Here is an 18,948-nt window from a genome sequence, read left to right as displayed (position 1 = left end):
AGTCTCTTTACAACAATAGAAATGAGCAGAGGTTTTATTAATTGATTTAAAAAATACATCAGAAGTTATCTTGAATATCTTGAAAGTGAATGATGAAATAATATGTAAAAAATTATAAAGATATTAAAGATTATCTAGTCAGAATCTTCCATGGCTAATAAAAGTAGTAGACCCTCAGCAGGTTGATCTGTGTAATGAACTGGGAAGACTACTTGGCTATTTTAAGTTTTAGTTAAGTTTTTGACTAAGTTTTAGGTATTACTGAATGTCCTCACTGTGAGACATATAATCCAAGCCTCCTTGCTGCTTCAGAAATTCTGGGCCCTTTCCTATTTGGGAAAGGGTAAAAGTTCATTTTGTTGCAGGCTGGCATGCATTTTGTAGCAGAAATCTGCTGATGTGCCCGAAGTGCTGCAGTGGCTGATTTCAGAGGAGGCTTTTGGCAGGAGCTTGAAATGTTGCAGCCGTTCTCTTCCCTGGGACTGTTCAACACGCTTGAGCTTCCCAGTTGCCTGAGCTCAGACAGTTCACTTGCTCCTTCATATTCCTTGGTCTGCAGTGTGTCATTTCCCTTTGAAATCAGTCTCTGGTTGTCAAAACTCCATGGTGCCTTGTTGCAGTGGGAAAGATCCCAGGAATCTCCTTGTCCAGGGCCTTGCCTCAGGCGGTGAGTTCCCAGGTGGACACGCCATAACAAGTTGTCTTCTGAGTTGCCACTGTTGGTTGCCTCCAGTGTGACCTTTCTGACAGGGACATCTCCTCTATATGACTTTGATCTTTTAACTTTCTTATTAATTAGAACAGGGTTGACCATTGATTCTGGGAGAATAGATTCATGTCCACCTGCAAGAGAAATGCATTTGTGCACGTTACTATGGTGACAAAAGTCAAAGGTATGATTTCTGCAGCATAAACTAATCTGAAAAGCTTTAACATGAGTTTATCTGTGCTCTTTCTTTCAGTGGCTGAGAGTAGTGCAAGTTCTTCTGATGCCAGGTTAAGGAGTAGAACTACTTCATGCTTGCTTTTGCAGTTCTGAGGGCATAAATGGTATCCTAGTTTTTCAAATGAAAATGGAAATTTATCAAGACAATATTGATCTAACTGGTACTCTAAGATGCATTAACAGCACAGATTGAGAATCGACTTTCAGTAATTAATTGGTTGTAAGCAAAACCTCTTAAGGCGAGTAGGGACTTGCTCAGTGTGTTGGCAAGTGATGTAATTTGAAAGACATAAATGTTCTGTTTGATACAGTTTGAAGTTTGTATTCACAACTTAATAATATTTTGACTATTTCTAGATGAAACAAGTTGTGAATGTCTTCTTTTTATTAATGAGGGATCATTAACATTATAGGCTTGTATTTTATTATTTTACTGCAATTTTACTATTCCAGTCTGTATAAATTGTGTAAATACCTTATCACACTAATGTTGCCTGAATGATCACTTAGAGGAATCTGCTTCCTCTGTGAAAGGTATAGAGTAGCTGTAACAGTGGGAGAGAAACTGGTTTCCTTTTTTTTTTTATTCTTCTACCCCTACAGCTTGATTTCTAAAGCACTATTAAAGCTACTGTTAAAAATGTTTAAGATATTAGGGATAGAAATGCTAATACTTCTTTAATTACATGTAGAAGTCATCAAATTGCTGGACATGACTGGTTGTCTGTGTCTTGAAAATGAACAGAAACCGATCTATTACACTAAAGATAATCCATTGACACAAATGAAATATACTTCAGTTAATATAAATACAGTTTAAAGTAGGGGCTGTGCAGAATACTGGCCTTATTTAGAGGGTTGAGTTATAGCGACTGTGTCTGTTGCAGTATAAGTTTTGAAACACATTACAGGGAGAAAAGTAGACGTAGAAGAGTGCCAGTTATATTCTGAGTGTCTCTGAACAGCTGTTTTAAAAGGATTGTAACCCTGAATTTGAAATGAAGCTAGTTCGAGTAGGATGCTGCCTGCACAAATACCCAACAGCAAACCTCTGCTTTATAGCTGCCTTTTGTGTCATCTTTATGAATAAGTATTTGCAGATGTCAGACCCAGCTGATTTACTGGCAGTAAATGAACCTGTACAACAGGGATTTTGCTAAGCAAGGGCTTTCACTGCTGCCTTTGGCTCCCACTGCCAAAACAACAACCCCAGCATAATATCACAGAACTTTTTCTGCTCCTTGGCCATGCAGGGTTGATCTGATAAGAGCTGTTTTGCAGCATGGTTGGGAGGGAGAACCATGTTAGCCCACATTGGCTCTCGTGCTGCGTTACTGGGAGAAAGGAGACTGAAGCACGTGCAGAGCTTTGAGATACAGGTGTGTTTGTGCATCCATCTGTACAGTGAAGTGTGTTAACAGAATTTCTTAGGGTGACACCACTTGGAGAGATAAGAACACACAGTTCTCTACCATGCAGCAGTGAGAATCAAAGTTATGACTGGACCTTATCCAAGAAGTAGAGCTGAGCTTGGCTGGCTACAAAAAGGTCCACGTGCAAAACAGAGCCCTGTGTGTTCTGTAGAACAGCACAGTATTGCACCAAGCTGTGAAAACCACAGCTCTCTGTGTGTTGGAGACAAATCAAGAGAGAATGGAACTGAGAGACTGAGGGGAAGCAGCTTTGCACATTCTTGTGGATGTTAACTCTGCTCTTGGTTGAACTGACATTAATAGGCAACTTCAGGTGTTATCTAGAACCTTATGAACTGGTCATCAGAAGAATTATGATCTGTCTTGAGCTGATCAGAAAGTTCAGAGTGACAAATACAGTCCAGTTTTAATAGTGTGCACTGGTTTTGAGTTTAAGGTTGATTTGATTCCTTGCTTGGCTACAGATGCAGCACACAAAATTGAGCAATGACCTTGGATAGAAATGCGATAGTCCTGAACCACTGGGTGTTGAATTAACACACCTTCAGCACTGTCCAAACTTCTCAAGAAAGCTTTCTTTCTGTCTTTCTGTCTTTTTTTTTTCCTGTAAATTGTGTATTACAGCCTTGTTGCAGAGTTGTTTACCATCTGGTCATACACTGTCATCATCAATAGAAACTTTTAAGGTTCTGGAGTGGCAAAAGTTAATCTTATCTCAAGTTATCTTGGGAAATACTTGGAAGAGATTTCTGCAATCAGAGCCCCAGTATTTATTCTGTTGTGACTGCATGTGCTGAATACTCCCATTTAATTCCTAAAGTAAATACTGTTTTTCAGCTTCTTAGCCAGTAAATAGTGAATACACTGTTGTATTATCCCATAGATGGTGCCTTTCAAATATTGTCATGGTCTTTGTTCTCAAATAATCAGGAATGGGCAGAAGCACGGATGTGGCTGTGTGTATTGGGGAAGAAACAGAAAAAAGTTGTTTTCAGGTGACTTCTTGGTTACTAACCCCTCTGTCAAAAAAACAGAGAAGTTAAAGGTCTTAAGTTATGTTTAAAGGTCCATGATTTCATGACTCTTGAAGACAGGTAGTGACATACAAAGTCCTCCAGAAAACTTGGAGTTACTGTTCCAACTGTGGTGCAACAAACATACAGTGCTCAAAATCCCTGTGGTTACATGGAAGGACAGCTGGTCTGCCAGGCAGGAGCAAAGCAGGGTTTTACTAGGTAGAAGAAAGACCTTTGTCAGGGACTTTTAAGACCCCAAGGGACTGAAGGTGCTTTCGTTCCATGAGAGTTTTTGTGTCTGGCCTTTGAAGTTTGTGTGTATGTGTGGGGTTTGTGGTGGTGCTGTTGTTGTCACCCCTTTCCCAGTACAGCCATAATTTCCCCCTCTAGGTAGGGAAAAAATTTTCTGCTAGTACGAATCACTGATACATACATGGACTTCCTTTTGGAACTACCTGAATTTCGGGATAGTGTAGGGCAGTCCTATATGGCAGTGTTCATTTCTGCTCCACATATGCTTGAAAGCTGATGCATGTAACAGGTGCAAAGTGCTGAGCCATGTAATAGGTTTTCCCAGCTTCCACAGGAATGTAAAAGATAAACTTTTAGGACCTTGAGAACTCAGCATAACTAAAAATGCCCAAACTCCGACTGCTTCTAACAGTGACATGAATTCTTTCCACACAGGCTGCTTGAAGATAGAAGTTCAGTGCAGCAGGTTATGTGGTCTTGTGAATGTTTTGGGGCATGTGCATATGTATAAAAATATTTGTATGTGGATTTTTAGCCCTACTACGTTTTAAACTCCCCAGAAACTGTGCAGTCCTATTTTCTAACATATTTTAATCTTCAAATTACCTTGCAAAAAATCTGCTCTGATTACATTCATTATATCTGAAACTTCATTTCAATTAATCTGAATAAAGGTTTCTGCTCCCTTTTTTTAAACTAACGTATTTTTGCTATAGCTGATTAGATGGGCTGTTTTTTCTTCAAGTTAGCTGCTTTTTGATACCTGATAATATAAGCTTGTAGATATATTTTTTTCTTCCTCATAGAGATCTTAATTCTTTTAACATGAGAATTTCAAAACATTTGGATGAAAGAATATTGAAGAAGCAAATCTGTTGTACAGTTCATAATTACATGTTTTTTTTCTGATTGTTTTGATCATGTGTGACACAGCCAAATGCTAGAACTGCTGAAAAACTTAGAAGAAAATGTAAAGAATGAAATAACCTAAGTTCTGCACTTACTGAGCTAAATACTGAGAGGTGAATGAAGCATGTTTTGAATACTACAATTAAATTCAGAAGACAACTTCATTAGTTGTCTTAGTATTCTCAATATCGCTTTAACTTGGAAATCTGATGTATCAGTGTAGTATTGTAAGCAGTAGTCTAACTAAAAGCTTTAAAATAATGGCAAGTTTCTTACATAAACTCTGTTTGACATAGCAGGTAGATGAGTGATACATATTACTTGTTTTTCTAGCTATGCACTTTCCAAGCAATATGCACTGAAATACTTTCAAAACAGGACCTTTTGTTCAAAGCTTGTATCTTAGTTACCCACTATGACTTTTAATTAAAGTTATTTTTTAACAAAACCCCAATTTGTGCTTGTTACTTGCTATTTGCCATTGCTTCCTGTAGTCTTTCTTTATCCAGATAGAGAAGGTAAAAAGAGAAAGATGACCCAGAATTGCTAGTTCTGATGGAAGCATTCAAGAGAGCAGAAATATTACAGAATACGTTGCACAAATACACTTACCATAGACATGAAGAACATGGTTCCTGTAAGAGTTACTATTTATGTTTAGAACTTTATTTTACTGGTAAAAAACATGTAAAACCTTACCTCAAATATGTTCATCTGTTGCAAATACATATTAATATTTCACTGACATGAAGCTTATTGATATAAATATAAAACCATCTTTCAGCAAAAGGAATAAAACCCCAAAATGACAGAAAAGGAATTTACTTTTACCTCTCTTGAAGCTGAACACAAAAAGAATGAAACTAGGAATTATTAAAGATTTAAAGAAATAATTTTTACATTACAAACGCATTTTTTTCTATGAATACAAGCGTACCTGTTTTATATACAATAATGTGTGGTTGCAGTTTTTGCTTCTGTTTTATATGGTCATACTGCTCCTCAAGTACGCTTACATCCATCTTGGTGAGCTTCTTATCACCGTCTGAAACCTGTGGCTCTGAGCTATGAGTCACTGAAAAAATACCAGTCACGTATTTGTAAGCCTTCACCATCTGTTCCAACAAGGAAGAAAAAGTCATGCAGAAGCAGGACATTTCCTTCATTGTGCTGGCAAAAAAAGCAAATCAAGTATGAAACATCTGAAATCTTCTTAAATGAAGGGATAACTTTCTTCCAAGCACAGTGACTTGTGTCAGGAGTTGCCTGGTCTGCACTGAAGCTGTGGATGTCAGTCGGGTTGTTTTCATGCCGTGTGCCCGGAGCTCCTGCATACAGAATTCACGATCAGGACTGGATAGCTGGATTTTATGTTTACTTAAGGTTGTGAGCATATGAACCTTTGCCAAAAAAACCAGTGAAGTACAAACCCTCGTTCAACACAGTCAAGTGCAGAAAAGGCTGGGTAATACTGGTTTATGTAGCAATGCTAATTCTTAAAGGCATGCTGTTGTGGAGGCATCCCCAGGCCAGGAATTCCACCTGGGAAATATTTTTCTATGTTTTTTCCTGTGTATTTTGTGTCTTTCCCCCCCACCACTCTCCCTTCCTTAACTTTCACCCAGTTACATTCTTGCTGACGCTCCTTGGGGCAGTAGGGTAGGAGGGGAGGATTTATTATGCCTTCATACTTTTGTGCTTATTGCTCCCTTTTAAATAATATGTTAAAAAGTATTCAGGCCTGGGTGCAGAATCAAAAAAATATGGGCCAACAACACATGGAATTGGGAGGCTGGAGACAGGAACACTTTACTCTGATTCATTTAGGACTTCTGTCTTTCTGTAGAATGAAATAAACTACAGGAATAATAATTTTGTTACTGAGAGCTGAGCAAACTCTTCAAATGCATGGTAAGCTAAATTTTAAAACTTAATGATCTTTTAACAGTATTATCTCATAATGAGGCACGAATTTGAAAAAACATGTGGCTTTTGATCGTATCAGGTGAAGTATAAAGCTATGCCTGGGCTGGGTACTCCAAGTTTTTGTCCCTGAAATAGGTCCATCAAGGGCCCAAGACAGTAGTATGTGAAAAAAAAAAAATGCAGTTAAACTGTAGTTTTAATACAACTGTGTGTTTGCTCGTTTTCATGCAGTGACACAGTTTTGGTAAGGGTTTAAAAGGTCTTTCTCAAAACTAATTTGAGTAAACAGTATTTCCTAAGAGCCACTTTGAATGCAAGACTGAGTTTCTGTAACTCAAATGTCATCCTCTACAGACAATTTACCTTTTGTGTGACATAAACCACATAGAGAAATAAGGCTTGAAAGCCAAACGGTTGATGGAAGGGACAGAGGATTGTCAGAACGGCTGGCTAATAAAGCAGGGTGCATTAATTTTTCCTAAAGACAAGGAGGAAAGGCACTTGGCACAGCTCTGACATGTTCCTCATGGCTGGGGGAGTGGAGGCACCAAAGCAGCGTCCTGTGCATCCCTCTGAGCTGGGAGCACCCTGTGGCAGCCCCAGGCACCCACCTGTACCCTGCGGGATCAGCACAGCCTCTAGGGGATGCTTGGGGATCCACCCAGTTGCTCGCTGAGCTCCTTCCCAGGAGCAAGACAAGAGTTGCTGTCCCTGAGGCGAAGGCGCTGGAGCGTCCGGGGTGGGGGCTGTGGGCACAGCAGTAGCAGTGGGCTCTGATGGAACCCGGGGCGCAGGGACACAGGAGCCAGGAGGGCGCTTGTCACAATGGACAATGTGATGTATGGCCAGAGGAAATAGCAGTGGATTCCACGATGGTTTTTTTTCCATTTTTGTGGACTTGAAGTCCTGTGATACACTTAGAACTGTGAATCTCCTGCACTGGAAGTGTAGGCTTGGGTTGCTCTGTGCAAACATCCTCCATCGAGCACAACAGAAGTCACAGAATCATGGAATATCCTGAGTTGAAAGTGGCCTACATGGATATCAAGTCCAGCTCTTAAGTGACTGACCTATATGAGGATCAAACCCACAACCTTGGTGTTATTAGCGCCATGCTCTAACCCACTGAGTTAAAGTCAGTGGAATTGTAGGGAAGATTAATAGTTTGAAGTTGCCCTGAGTGCAAAGAAAATAGTAGTTTCTCTTAGAAATGGATAATACTCCTATTGCTTTGACAACAGGTTTTTACTTATCCATTGGTCTATTTCCAAGATACCTTGTGAGGGGGTGTTTTATTTTTCTGGCTGAGAAGAGTTTGTGTCTAGAAGGACATAAACCACAGCTGTTAGACTGGCAATAACCACTCACTTGTGAAAGCTTGCACAGGTTTGTGGTGTCGTTGTGGCACAAGAGAAGTTCATAGAATCATGGAATGTTAAGGTTTGAAAGGGACCTTAAAGACCATCTTGTCCTATCTCCCCTGCCATGGGCTGGGACACTTCCCACTAAACCAGGTTGCTCAAGGCATTGTCCAACCTGGCCTTTAACACTGCCAGGGTTGGGGCATCCACAATCTCCCTGGGCAGCCTGTTCCAGTGTCTCACCACCCTCACAGTAAAGAATTTCTTCCTAATACCCGGCCTAAACTTCTCCTCTTTCCATTTGTACCCATTACTCCTTGTCCTGTCACTACAAATCCTGATGAAGAGTTCCTCTCCAGCTTCCCTGTAGGCTCCCTTCAGATACTGGAAGGTTGTTATGGGATCTGCACAACCTTCCATTCACCAGGCAAGATGTTAAACCCTCTCTATAAAAACCAGCTGTGCTAATACAGTTACATCTGTGTAGCTGAAATGGTTACATTCCTTTTGTGCACACACGGTAAGAGCAGAAAGATGTGTTACACTCTGGTAAGGAAGGTGTGTTGTTAGATGGTATCAGGGAACTGAGTAATTAAATCCAAGTTTTGTTTTCTAACAAAATACTGGGGATAGTCGGGAAGCAACAATATGTTATTATAAAATTTATATAGAAGAAAAAGATGCCATTTCTTAAGATCCATTAAAAATAAAAATGAGCAGAGGTTTTATTAATTGATTTAAAAAATACACCAGAAATTATCTTGAATATCTTGAAAGTGAATGATGAAATAATATGTAAAAAATTATAAAGATATTAAAGATTATCTAGTCAGAATCTTCCATGGCTAATAAAAGTAGTAGACCCTCAGCAGGTTGATCTGTGTAATGAACTGGGAAGACTACTTGGCTATTTTAAGTTTTAGTTAAGTTTTTGACTAAGTTTTAGGTATTACTGAATGTCCTCACTGTGAGACATATAATCCAAGCCTCCTTGCTGCTTCAGAAATTCTGGGCCCTTTCCTATTTGGGAAAGGGTAAAAGTTCATTTTGTTGCAGGCTGGCATGCATTTTGTAGCAGAAATCTGCTGATGTGCTCGAAGTGCTGCAGTGGCTGATTTCAGAGGAGGCTTTTGGCAGGAGCTTGAAATGTTGCAGCCGTTCTCTTCCCTGGGACTGTTCAACACGCTTGAGCTTCCCAGTTGCCTGAGCTCAGACAGTTCACTTGCTTCTTCATATTCCTCAGGTTGCATCATAAATGATTGACTGAATCAGGCTCATATCCTGCAGATCTTGGGAATGCCCTTGGAAGTTCTGTGCCTGCAGGTGACAAGACTCTAGTTATGCAGTGCAGAGCTCTGGGAAGGCTCAGCAGGCTCATGTGTAAGTCTGCTGCAGCTGACTTGTTAATAATTACTCCCACCTTCCCAATATGTTTGTGTCTTACAGTTGTGTTACCTACCTCAGCTGCAGTCCTTTCCTGCCTTAACCAGGGAGAGAACAGTAAACACAATTCTCTGTCAGACACTGGATACTCTTGAAGCTGGCTTCTCTCTACCCCAGAAAAAGCATGTGTCATGTTAGAATTGTTCTGATGTATCATGGCTTTGTTATATATACTTTGATACTCTGCCTTCAGCAGTGACAAACACCTGGTGCTCTCTAGCAAGCAGTGCCTCAATTGCCTTGGTTGTCCGGTGTTCTGAGTTGTTGTCACATGGAGTCTGCCTCTGGACCTTCAGGTAGTTGGTTTATACATTGGGACAGGAGATTTAATTAACCTCATTACAGTTTGAGCTGGCATTCAATACAAACATTATTAATGGTCATAAAAGTTACCCAACCTTTTTAAAATTCCAGTCACACTATTTGACTCTCTGACCTCCTGTGAAAGTGACTTGTGCAGCAGCCTGCCTCTGTGTGGCAGGAGGAATTACTGGGATAGCATCCTTAAACCTGAAACATAGGCTCTGTCTTCAGAAATGCGTGCTTCACTTCTTGTTAGAAGAGCATTTAACGTGTAGCGAGTTTGTATCTTATCAGAAATTATTATTAATTGTACTGTAGCATTCCCGTGGGATCATGGAAATGTGAATAGTTTCTACAAGGCAGTCCCTTCCCAAGCAGTTGCACAGGTAAGCAACAAAACCACAAACTGGATAAAGGACCCAGATGCCTGGTGAAATGAAGGGAATTAATCCAAGTGGTACAGCAGAGTGGTGGAACTGGGAACAGGATTAGCTCAGCCAATCCCATATACATCGCAATTTGTTTCCTTTTCAGGAAAAATCTTGTGAATAGAGTGTCTTCACGGAATTTTTAACGCTGGAAAAGATCTTTAATGTTAGCAAGTTAACCCAGTGCCACCATGTTCACCATTAAACCATGTTCTGAGGTGGCATTCCCCAAGTGTTTTTCGAACAGTTCCAGGGATGGTGATTCCACCACTTCCCTGGGCAGCCTGTTCCGAGGCTTTATAACCCTTTCCATGAAAAAAATATTCCTAATATCCAATCTGAACTTCTCCCAGTGCAATGTGAGACCATTTCCTCTTGTCCTGTCACTTGTTACCCAGGAGAAGAGACCAACCCCCACCTCACTACAACCTCCTTTCACGGATTTGTGGAGAGTGAGAAGGTCCCCCCTGAGACTCTTTTTTTCCAGAGTGAGCCCCCACAGCTCCCTCAGCTGCTCCTCATCGGACTTGTGCCCATTCCCAGCTCTGTTGCTCTTCTCTGGACACACTCCAGCAATGTCTTTCTTGTCATGAGAGGCCCAAAACTGCACATAGGATTTCAGATGTGCTTGATTCAGTCTCAGGAGGTGTGTGTGGGTTTCTGTGTATGTACGTTTGTGCAGGTACACTTTGCCATCAAGGCATGTCTGTATGTCTGTATATATATAGACACTCACACATATATATATGTGTGTGTGTGTGTGTTTTCTGTGAATAATTTGCAACCAGGATATGATTAATGAAATGAATTGCAGTTCTAATCTGCATGACATCAGAAAGTACATGAGGTTAATTGTGACTTTGATGTGTAGTGAGCTGATGTAGCTAATCCTTATTATGCCACTGGGATAAACTTGAAAACGGATTACCCGTGGGTTCTGTTCTTATATCACAGTGGAATTCCTTTTAGGTATTGCCTGTTTAGGTATTATTAATAAATAAAAATAAATTTCTATTGTCATACATGCACACCAATGTGTGATTTCTTTTTAATCAGTCAATCAATCTTTAAATTGAGTTACCTGGAGCTCCAGAGCCCTGTATGCTTTCCCAGTACGCAGCAGGGGGCACTATTGGAGTGGCATGACTGTGTTTGCCTGAATCTGAAACGTTAGAGGTCTCCATTTGGGCTGTAGGTTGCTGAGGAATATAAGCAGCCAAGCCATTTTCTAGCACTGGCACACGTATCTCTGAACAGCACTATATGTCCTGAGAATTTATTGCCATGATTAGGTTTGTGTCAAAACTTGTTCTTTTTTAATTGAACAAACTCCTGATCAAAACATCATCTGAGTGGTTTTCACTTGATTATCCACTGAAGTCTGAAGTGCCCTATTTCCCTTAAGTCTTTTCTTCTATCACAATGGAACCAATTCTTCATTTCCTTGAGGCAAAAAAAAATTGAGAATACTTCATAGTCCAAAAGCAGTGGCTTTTAGAACTTGAAGTAGATGTTTACTGCCCTTGACCTTGGTTGCAAAATCTCATTTAAAAAGATGCAACTAATTTTATCTCATACTAATTAATTTGCATGTAGTAAATTAGATTTTTATTAAAAATTGTTTGGAGGACCTTTTAGGAATAATTGTTGATTTAAAGATAATTAAAAATGCTCATAATGGTTAACTGACTGAATGCACTTCCTGTAACGCTGGGTTTTACTGCACACCTGAGACCAGAGGTATATTATTCATGATATTCGTGTGCTGAATTATAGACATGTTCAGCACTGTTCATGGAGGTTAAAAAGACAGAATACAAATGTCTGTAGATTTTAACTGGCACTGAAAAGGAAAATGAAAGTTACTGGGATAATCCCTTTTCTCTAGCTTTTTATAGTGCTTTTTAAATTTTAATTTAAGTACAAACTTGGAGTGTAAGAAAGTGACTGTTTTATTGTTAGAAAATGTAATAACACAAAGAGAGAAGCAAGGTGGCTGCTATTATTTGGGTTCTAGACAGTAACAGTAGAATCAATAGTAATTGTTTACTTTTTAGTGAGATTTTTGATAAGAGCACACACATTTCTATTGTTTGAAAGCACAACCTTAAAGCATGCCCCAGTTACGGGGTGTTGTGAGTAGAGCACAGGACTTTCTGATGGTGCAAGATTATTTTTGGTGCTCTCTGCATGTCCTTGCTAATGGGGTGAAGGATCCTACGATGGAAGTTTTCAAGATGATCTCAAGATGTTTCCTCTGACTTGATCTTTCATGTGCTTTCAGACCTAAAGGGTTCAAGTATGTCAAAGGGAGGGACCAGCTGTCCTTCAGGTCACTCTGAAGGTTTGGTGAGCTTGGGTTGTATGTAGCCCATCTTCACATTTCCTTGATAGGATTCTAATTATCCCTTTTATTCCTTGTGTCTTTATATAAATATAATTAGGTGGTGTGTGTAGGTAGGCATATACCAAATATCTCTGATCCTGCACTCCTTCTGGGTGTCTCTAAAGGCTTAAATCAAGAACACCAAGTTAGCGCTGGGGTATCATACCAAATATCTTGTGCTTTACATGCTTTTGCAAGAAAGATGCAAGGTTGGCTTGCATCAGACCCAGCTTACTATGTTTAATGTTTCTGAGGCTAATTAAAGAGCCACAAGATTTCTTATTGGGAAAAGAATAATTGTGTCAACAGGCTTAACAATGCTTGTTACTAACATGGGCTGCTGTGGTTTATTGCATCTTCATAACTTCAGTCTCTATGTTGGACCAGCTGATCCTTGAGGTTCCTTCCAACCTGGTATGCTGTGATTCTATGATTTAGTACTCACATATCTGGCTTTGCAGGTGTTGGGAGCTTGGTGCTATCCAGTTTCCTTTGCAGAACCACATTCTTTGCTTTTTTTCTTAATTTTTGTGGATGGTAAATGTGGTCAGAAAGAAGTTGCTGGATTCCTGTAGGTCAAATTCAGTTGTGCTGCTTGTGAGGAGTTAAGTGCAGCAGATGTTCTGTGTGTGTTTTTGTGCCTGACATAAGCAGCATTTAAAAACCTCTGTTCTTTTGTATTGACTTGCTGAGGATTACATAATATTTCTTTGGAGTGTTAGTTGCTACAAAAAGTAAAGTAAAATGCTGAAATTTGCTTTGTTGGAAGGCTGCTCCCTCTGTTGGTTGTCTCATTGATAGGACTGGAATCTCTCCTGTGCGAAACTATCAGCCTCCAAAACTGAGGGTCAGGAGTTGTTCATTTTACAGCTCTGCTATCCTTGCCCACCAAGAACTTCTGAAATTCCCTTTAGAAGTGACAATGTGCAGAGGCAAGTCTAAGAAGAAACCGAACGTATTTACCAGTTAGAGATTTTAAACAAATGAACTTTTGACATCTTCCCTCACTGTTTTTCCTTGGCCTCCTTCTATTCTATACCAGCTACTTCTCTGGCTGTTTCCTATCCATGGAGTTATGAAGGCTACAGTTCTAGGAGGTGACAACAGCCTGTGGTTTTTTGTTCTCCCAACAGACATAATAGGCATATAGGAATTGTGTGGGAATTTCAAGCAGGGTCTAAAACAAATTGTATAAGCTATCTAACTTTTCTGCCTTGATTTTTCCACCTGAAAACTACAGGATTGTGATTCACTCTTGATTGCAAGAAGATTTTTGTTCCTTGCAGGATGGTGCTGAAAAGTGAAAGGTTTGTCCCTTATTAGTTTCCAATTCAGGCATTGTTTTAGTAGGAATGAGTTTATCTTTAATTGCTTTTAATCAATAAGATGTACTTATCTGTAAGTGGAGTTTGATAAGAATCAAGTACAACGTGAAAGAACTGGTTAATCTGTTGTTAATGAAAAGTTTTATCTGTATGACACCATCTAGCTTCTGAGATGTTTGCTTTTGAGCATTAGAGCACAAACCACTTTGGTATTCATCTTCAAGAAAATCTGCTGGGTGCATAAGTTAACTTTATTAAGCCTTGCAAATGGTGGTAGTTAGGATAGTCCTCCAAAGAGGATGGTTAAGTACTATTACCATTGTGAGAATGAACATGGTCTTGAAGTCTGTGCAGAGGAGGAAAGTATCCTAAAAATAATTTGTTATTCAGAAGCATCCTTTACTTTGCTTCCTTGCAGAAATCTCATGAGGAATTTGTACTGCACTTCATAATCACTGGTAGCCTAATTGAGTCAAGGAAATTACATCTGTGAAGCTAGAGTATATAAAACCACATACAATTCCACAGTGCCTGATTCAGTACCCACTGAAGTCAAAACATCTTCTGCTGAATTCAATAAAAGTGAAATTGGAGGATTTTATGTACATGATTAGATAAAAGCTGCAAATTGACCAATACCTACGAAACTGATGATATAGTTGAGATTATGTAGTTGAGCCATCATTTAAATTCTTTTCTTGTATCCATTATTTGTGTGCTTGTGTGTGCACACAAATATGGAATCCTGCACCAATTCTTCATGAGTTCTCTGTAAAGGGCCTGAACTGGTTAATGCAGTACCACACCTGGCATTTTGAATATGCACATGTCAAAAAATTAAATCAGCCAGTAGGTTTGTGGAATAATTACTATACTTAAATAATCTACATTTTCAGTCTCCATGTAACAACTGTGCTCCGGGCTTCCTCTTGTGGAACTCATTCACAGGGATCTTGCTGGATCTTTGTATGTGCCTTCCTAGAATCATAGAGTGGGTCAGGTTGGAAGGGATCACAGCGGGTCATCTGGTCCAACATCCCTGCTCAAGGGTTGTCGTAGGGCACATTGCACAGAATTGTGTACAGATGGTTCTGGAATGTTTCCAGTGAGGGAGACTCCACAACTCCACAACTTCTCTGGGCAGCCTGTTCCAGTGTGTGCTCACTGCACAGTAAAGGACTTCCTCATATTCAGGTGTTCAGTAAAAAATCAGCTGCCTCAATCCCTTGCTTTTAAACATCAAGTTCTTATTCTTACAGAGTGAATAATGAGACTTTCCACTGCATTTGGAGGTATGGACAAACATAATGGCTATGACAAGATCGTGTGCAAAAATAATTTAAACAGATAAGCACGTATTTAGGGAAAGAAAAACACTTTTGGTGTTATAATGCCATCTCAATAAAAAGAACAGAAACTTAATCTTTTAATTTATGGTACTGTGGTATTTTATATTCTCAGTACTTGGTTAAACATTGCTGGAGATTTTGTGATAAGAGTATTTGCAATGCTAAGTAGAAAGGGAATGACCTTTAGAGCATTGCCATTGTTCAGATATTGTTCCAGCAGGTAGGTCTAATGCTCAGACTGAGAGTTGTTGTTTTGGTTTGTTTTTTTTTAAATGTGATGTGTTAATGTGTTATTGTTGTGTTACTTGGAGCTTAACATTGTAAACATCTCCCACCTCATTAGTAGCAGTGCACGTGAGTCAGGTCACTTGGCAAAAAGGTTGGTTTGCATAGGACCCAGCTTACTATGTTTAATGTTTCTGAGGCTAATTAAAGAGCCACAAGATTTCTTACTGGGAAAAGAATAATTGTGTCAACAGGCTCAACAATGCTTGTTATTAACATGGGCTGCTGTGGTTTATTGCATGTTCATAACTTCAGTCTCTATGTGCAGTGACTCTTACCTGTCCCATTGCTCCTACTGTGCCTACCTATGCTGATGCACCAACGTGAAATACCTGCTTGGGGCTTAGAAACACTTCTCTGCCCTGCTACTTAGAATAACTGGTTAGGTGCCCAAAATCTACTGCTGGAAGCAGAAGGATTGTTAACTTTGTAGCTGACCATGCACTTCCTGTGCGAGTGAGTGAGTGTGAGTCCTTCCACATCCCATTAAATTATGTAGCCAGTATAAATCAGGTTAGCTGGACTGCTGTCAATACAGTCATCCTAATTTATATCAAAGGTGTGGTCTATCTGCTCTCTAGCTTGGCATGTCTCAGAAGATGTGACGATAATGAAGCCTAGAATTTAGGCTATCACTGTTTTCGAAGGAGTTCCCCTGTGCAAAGCTGAAGAGTGCAGTCAAATCTAAGTTCATATCAGGGTGCAGCTGAGATCGGAGGCAGGTTTTGATACTGGAAGTGAGACTAAAAAGTGAAAAATCTCAGTGTGTAGGAATGTGGAATACAGTTAATTCATGTTTTGCAATGAATTGAAATAAATGTGCAGTTGCCGTTAACTTGACAGTAGGGAAAGAAAAAATAGCTTTAATTGGCGTCCTAGTTGTAACTTATCTAAACAGCCAAGGGCCTAGGAAAGCATGGAAGTATTGCTTCTCCATCAGGTCAGAAACTAGTTAATAGGAAAAGGGGAATAAACTTGCTTTTCCCTTTACTCTGCTCCATGTGTCTTGAGTGATTAATCTGTGCTTTGCCTCAAGCTGTTAATCTGCAGTGGTGACATTTCAATTATAAACGGCATTTTGTCCATCCCCTCTGGAAATTCTGGATTTGTCAGTGCTAAAACATCACTAGTACATGAATGCAACTTCACTGATAAATGCACAGCTAAACCTTCTTTGCTTCAAGAAACATTTTTGGAGGCTATGGCAGTATCTTCAAGCATGAATTTGAGTCCAGAAAGAACAGCAGCAATGCACATTTTCCATACACAAACAATAAATTGGAGACAACGCTGCCTTGATGAAAAGATGGGCAACAGAGTGACTGGGTAAGGCATTGATTCTCCAAACTTCCTTACTTTCTTTGGAGAAACGTGAAGAGTGAAAGCAGCAACAATAACATTCTCACTTTGTCCTTCAGTGGATTTTCCTCCTGACTTGTCTTGCCCCTTTGTTCCTAACTTAAGGAGATTTGATAATACAAGGGTGGTTATCCCAGCCCCAGCTTTTCTGTGCTGTTTAAGTCAAATGATTTCTTGTTATTTGAGACTATTCTGACCTGACTGCTGAAGAATATAACTGATTCTTATATCCTCACAAGATTGCTTTATTTATTTACAAACTCTTGTTGCCTTTCTACTAGCCAATACCTATTTTTAAAAAATAAAAATCCACTAATTTCTCTTTTTCTGAAGTCATTAATCATTCTTACATTTCTTTTCAGAACAGGCTTCAGTTTCGTTTTTTCAAATCTTTTGAAAATTGCAGCACTTCAAGCCTCAGCCTTTGAATCTGTTATTGTTTACAGGGACTATGCAGCCAGTGAAAGGGCCAAGCAAGCCTCTCCTGTCTGGCTCACCAGTCACATTCTGCATTATTAAAAAACCCAGCCTCTATGTGTTATTTGATCCTTTGTTTTCTGGTATAAATTACACAGAGGAAACAGTTCTTGGTAACATTTCAAAAACATTATTTCCTTCACAGCCTCTGGTTAAGTGAGACCTTTGTTCAGGACAGGTTCATCCAGCATGAGCTCTTAAGGGCCAGGCAAATTCCACCACTACTTGGTGGCCATTGTTTTAAAGGTTGTTCTTTGCAATAGTAACTAGAAATATTGAAGGTATAAACCTGTGGGTGTTAGGGCTTTGAGAAATCACTGGATATATTTTTAAATGCTCAGTCTATGACAAAATTTCATAATATTTTATAATTAGAATCACAGAATGTTCTGAGTTGAAAGAGACCCACAGGGATCATCATGTCCAACTTTTAAGTGAATGGCCTATATGGGGATCAAAGCCACAACCTTGGCATTATTAGCACCATGCTCTGACCAACTGAACTATCTCAAATTAAGTGTTTGTACTGTAAAAACAGTTTAAGATCCTGGGCATGGAAAACCTATTTGACTTCATTAAGGCTCTGCTGAGATACTTCTTTGATTGCAGAGTAGAAGCATATTTTAGATGAGTCTTCTTTTGATTAAGGAATACCACTTTGCTTGTCACATTCTATGGCAGATAATGGAAAAACCTAAAATCTCCCCAACCTCCCAAGTGAAAAAAGGCAAGCTAGAAAATAATATTTCAGCCAAAGTAACAATACTGTGTTTTTAATGGAATACTGTGTGTGTTTGTGCTGATTAGAGTGCGATACCGCAACAAGGCTGTGGGATATTAATCCCAGTAATGGGATATTAAAATTTAATTAATTCATTGGGACTATGGTTTGAGGTTGCTTGTTTTGATTTGATTCTGGTTCCTGGGTGGTTCCTTCACAGAACCTCTGGTGTTCTCTCACCGTCCTGGGTGCTGCTGCTGGGGATCCCGTGTATGGGTGCTGGTTATTGGTGCTCAGCCCCATGCACAGCCCTGGCATGGTGTCACCCACTATCACATTACCCCACCACCCCATCATCCTGATGCTGACCCCCTCAAGATTTGAACAAGGCTTTGTGTTAAACTTCGCAGGTTTTTTTTTTTTTTTTAGTTGCTAACCAGTAGATGTAGCTGTTATGATTAAGCAACTGCATTGTGAATTCTGTATGCTTGGCTAATCTGTTGTTTTAAGGAAAAGGGAAGACAGTCCCAAGATGAATGGGCTGTCTGGACAAGAGCCACCAAGAGTGAATTCAGCAGAACCGAGCAGTAACTGGGGGAAAGGTGATTGTGGCAGTGGATGATCACGACCACCGACCTATGGACCACCTACTGAAAACGGACCCCAGACTCCAATGCGGGGAAAAGTCATGTATATTGTAAGGAATGAAAGCTGACGCCTTTGTTTGTTAAAATGTATAAGCAGTGTAAACTTTTGAAGTCCTGCGCGCCAGCCTTTTGTGGGTTACCACCCAGCGCCCTACCTTGAGCAAACTGGAAAGAAGTACAGCATCACCTCGCCCCGGTGTGTGAACTGGGGCTGCGCACCGGGGAACGGGCCCGCGTTCGGGACAATCCCACCACAGCAGCACCCCACCACGGCCCCAATCCACCATCGCTTCACCCCCCGAACTCTTCCCGGCCCCTCTGTGCGAGGGATGGGGCGCTCGTCCCGCTGCCTGCTTCCTGAGCACTCATTAACCGCGGTGCT

At 40.0% G+C, this 18,948-nt stretch overlaps 1 protein-coding gene across 1 annotated transcript; it reads right to left on the bottom strand.

Moving 5' to 3' along the window:
• Positions 1-39: 39 nt before the first annotated feature.
• On the bottom strand, positions 40-5,802 carry C2H9orf152 (chromosome 2 C9orf152 homolog). The gene is made up of 2 exons (XM_010394832.4): positions 5,494-5,802; positions 40-843 (listed from the first exon to the last, which is right to left on the bottom strand). The coding sequence occupies exons 1-2, from the start codon at positions 5,720-5,722 to the stop codon at positions 272-274; spliced, it is 801 nt and encodes a 266-aa protein (XP_010393134.3). The 5' UTR covers positions 5,723-5,802; the 3' UTR covers positions 40-271.
• Between the last annotated feature and the right edge of the window lie 13,146 nt (positions 5,803-18,948).

Source organism: Corvus cornix, chromosome 2 (genome assembly GCF_000738735.6).
Source record: "Corvus cornix cornix isolate S_Up_H32 chromosome 2, ASM73873v5, whole genome shotgun sequence".
In the NCBI taxonomy this organism is placed as follows: Eukaryota; Metazoa; Chordata; class Aves; order Passeriformes; family Corvidae; genus Corvus; species Corvus cornix.
This window is presented reverse-complemented; position numbering and strand designations above follow the sequence as displayed.

Coding starts and splice junctions, on each gene's coding strand:
- C2H9orf152 (XM_010394832.4), bottom strand. CDS start 5,722: ATGAAGGAAATGTCCTGCTTCTGCATGACTTTTTCTTCCTTGTTGGAA. Junction 844..5,493: donor CATTATTGTATATAAAACAG/GTACGCTTGTAT, acceptor TTTCTCTTGCAG/GTGGACATGAATCTATTCTC.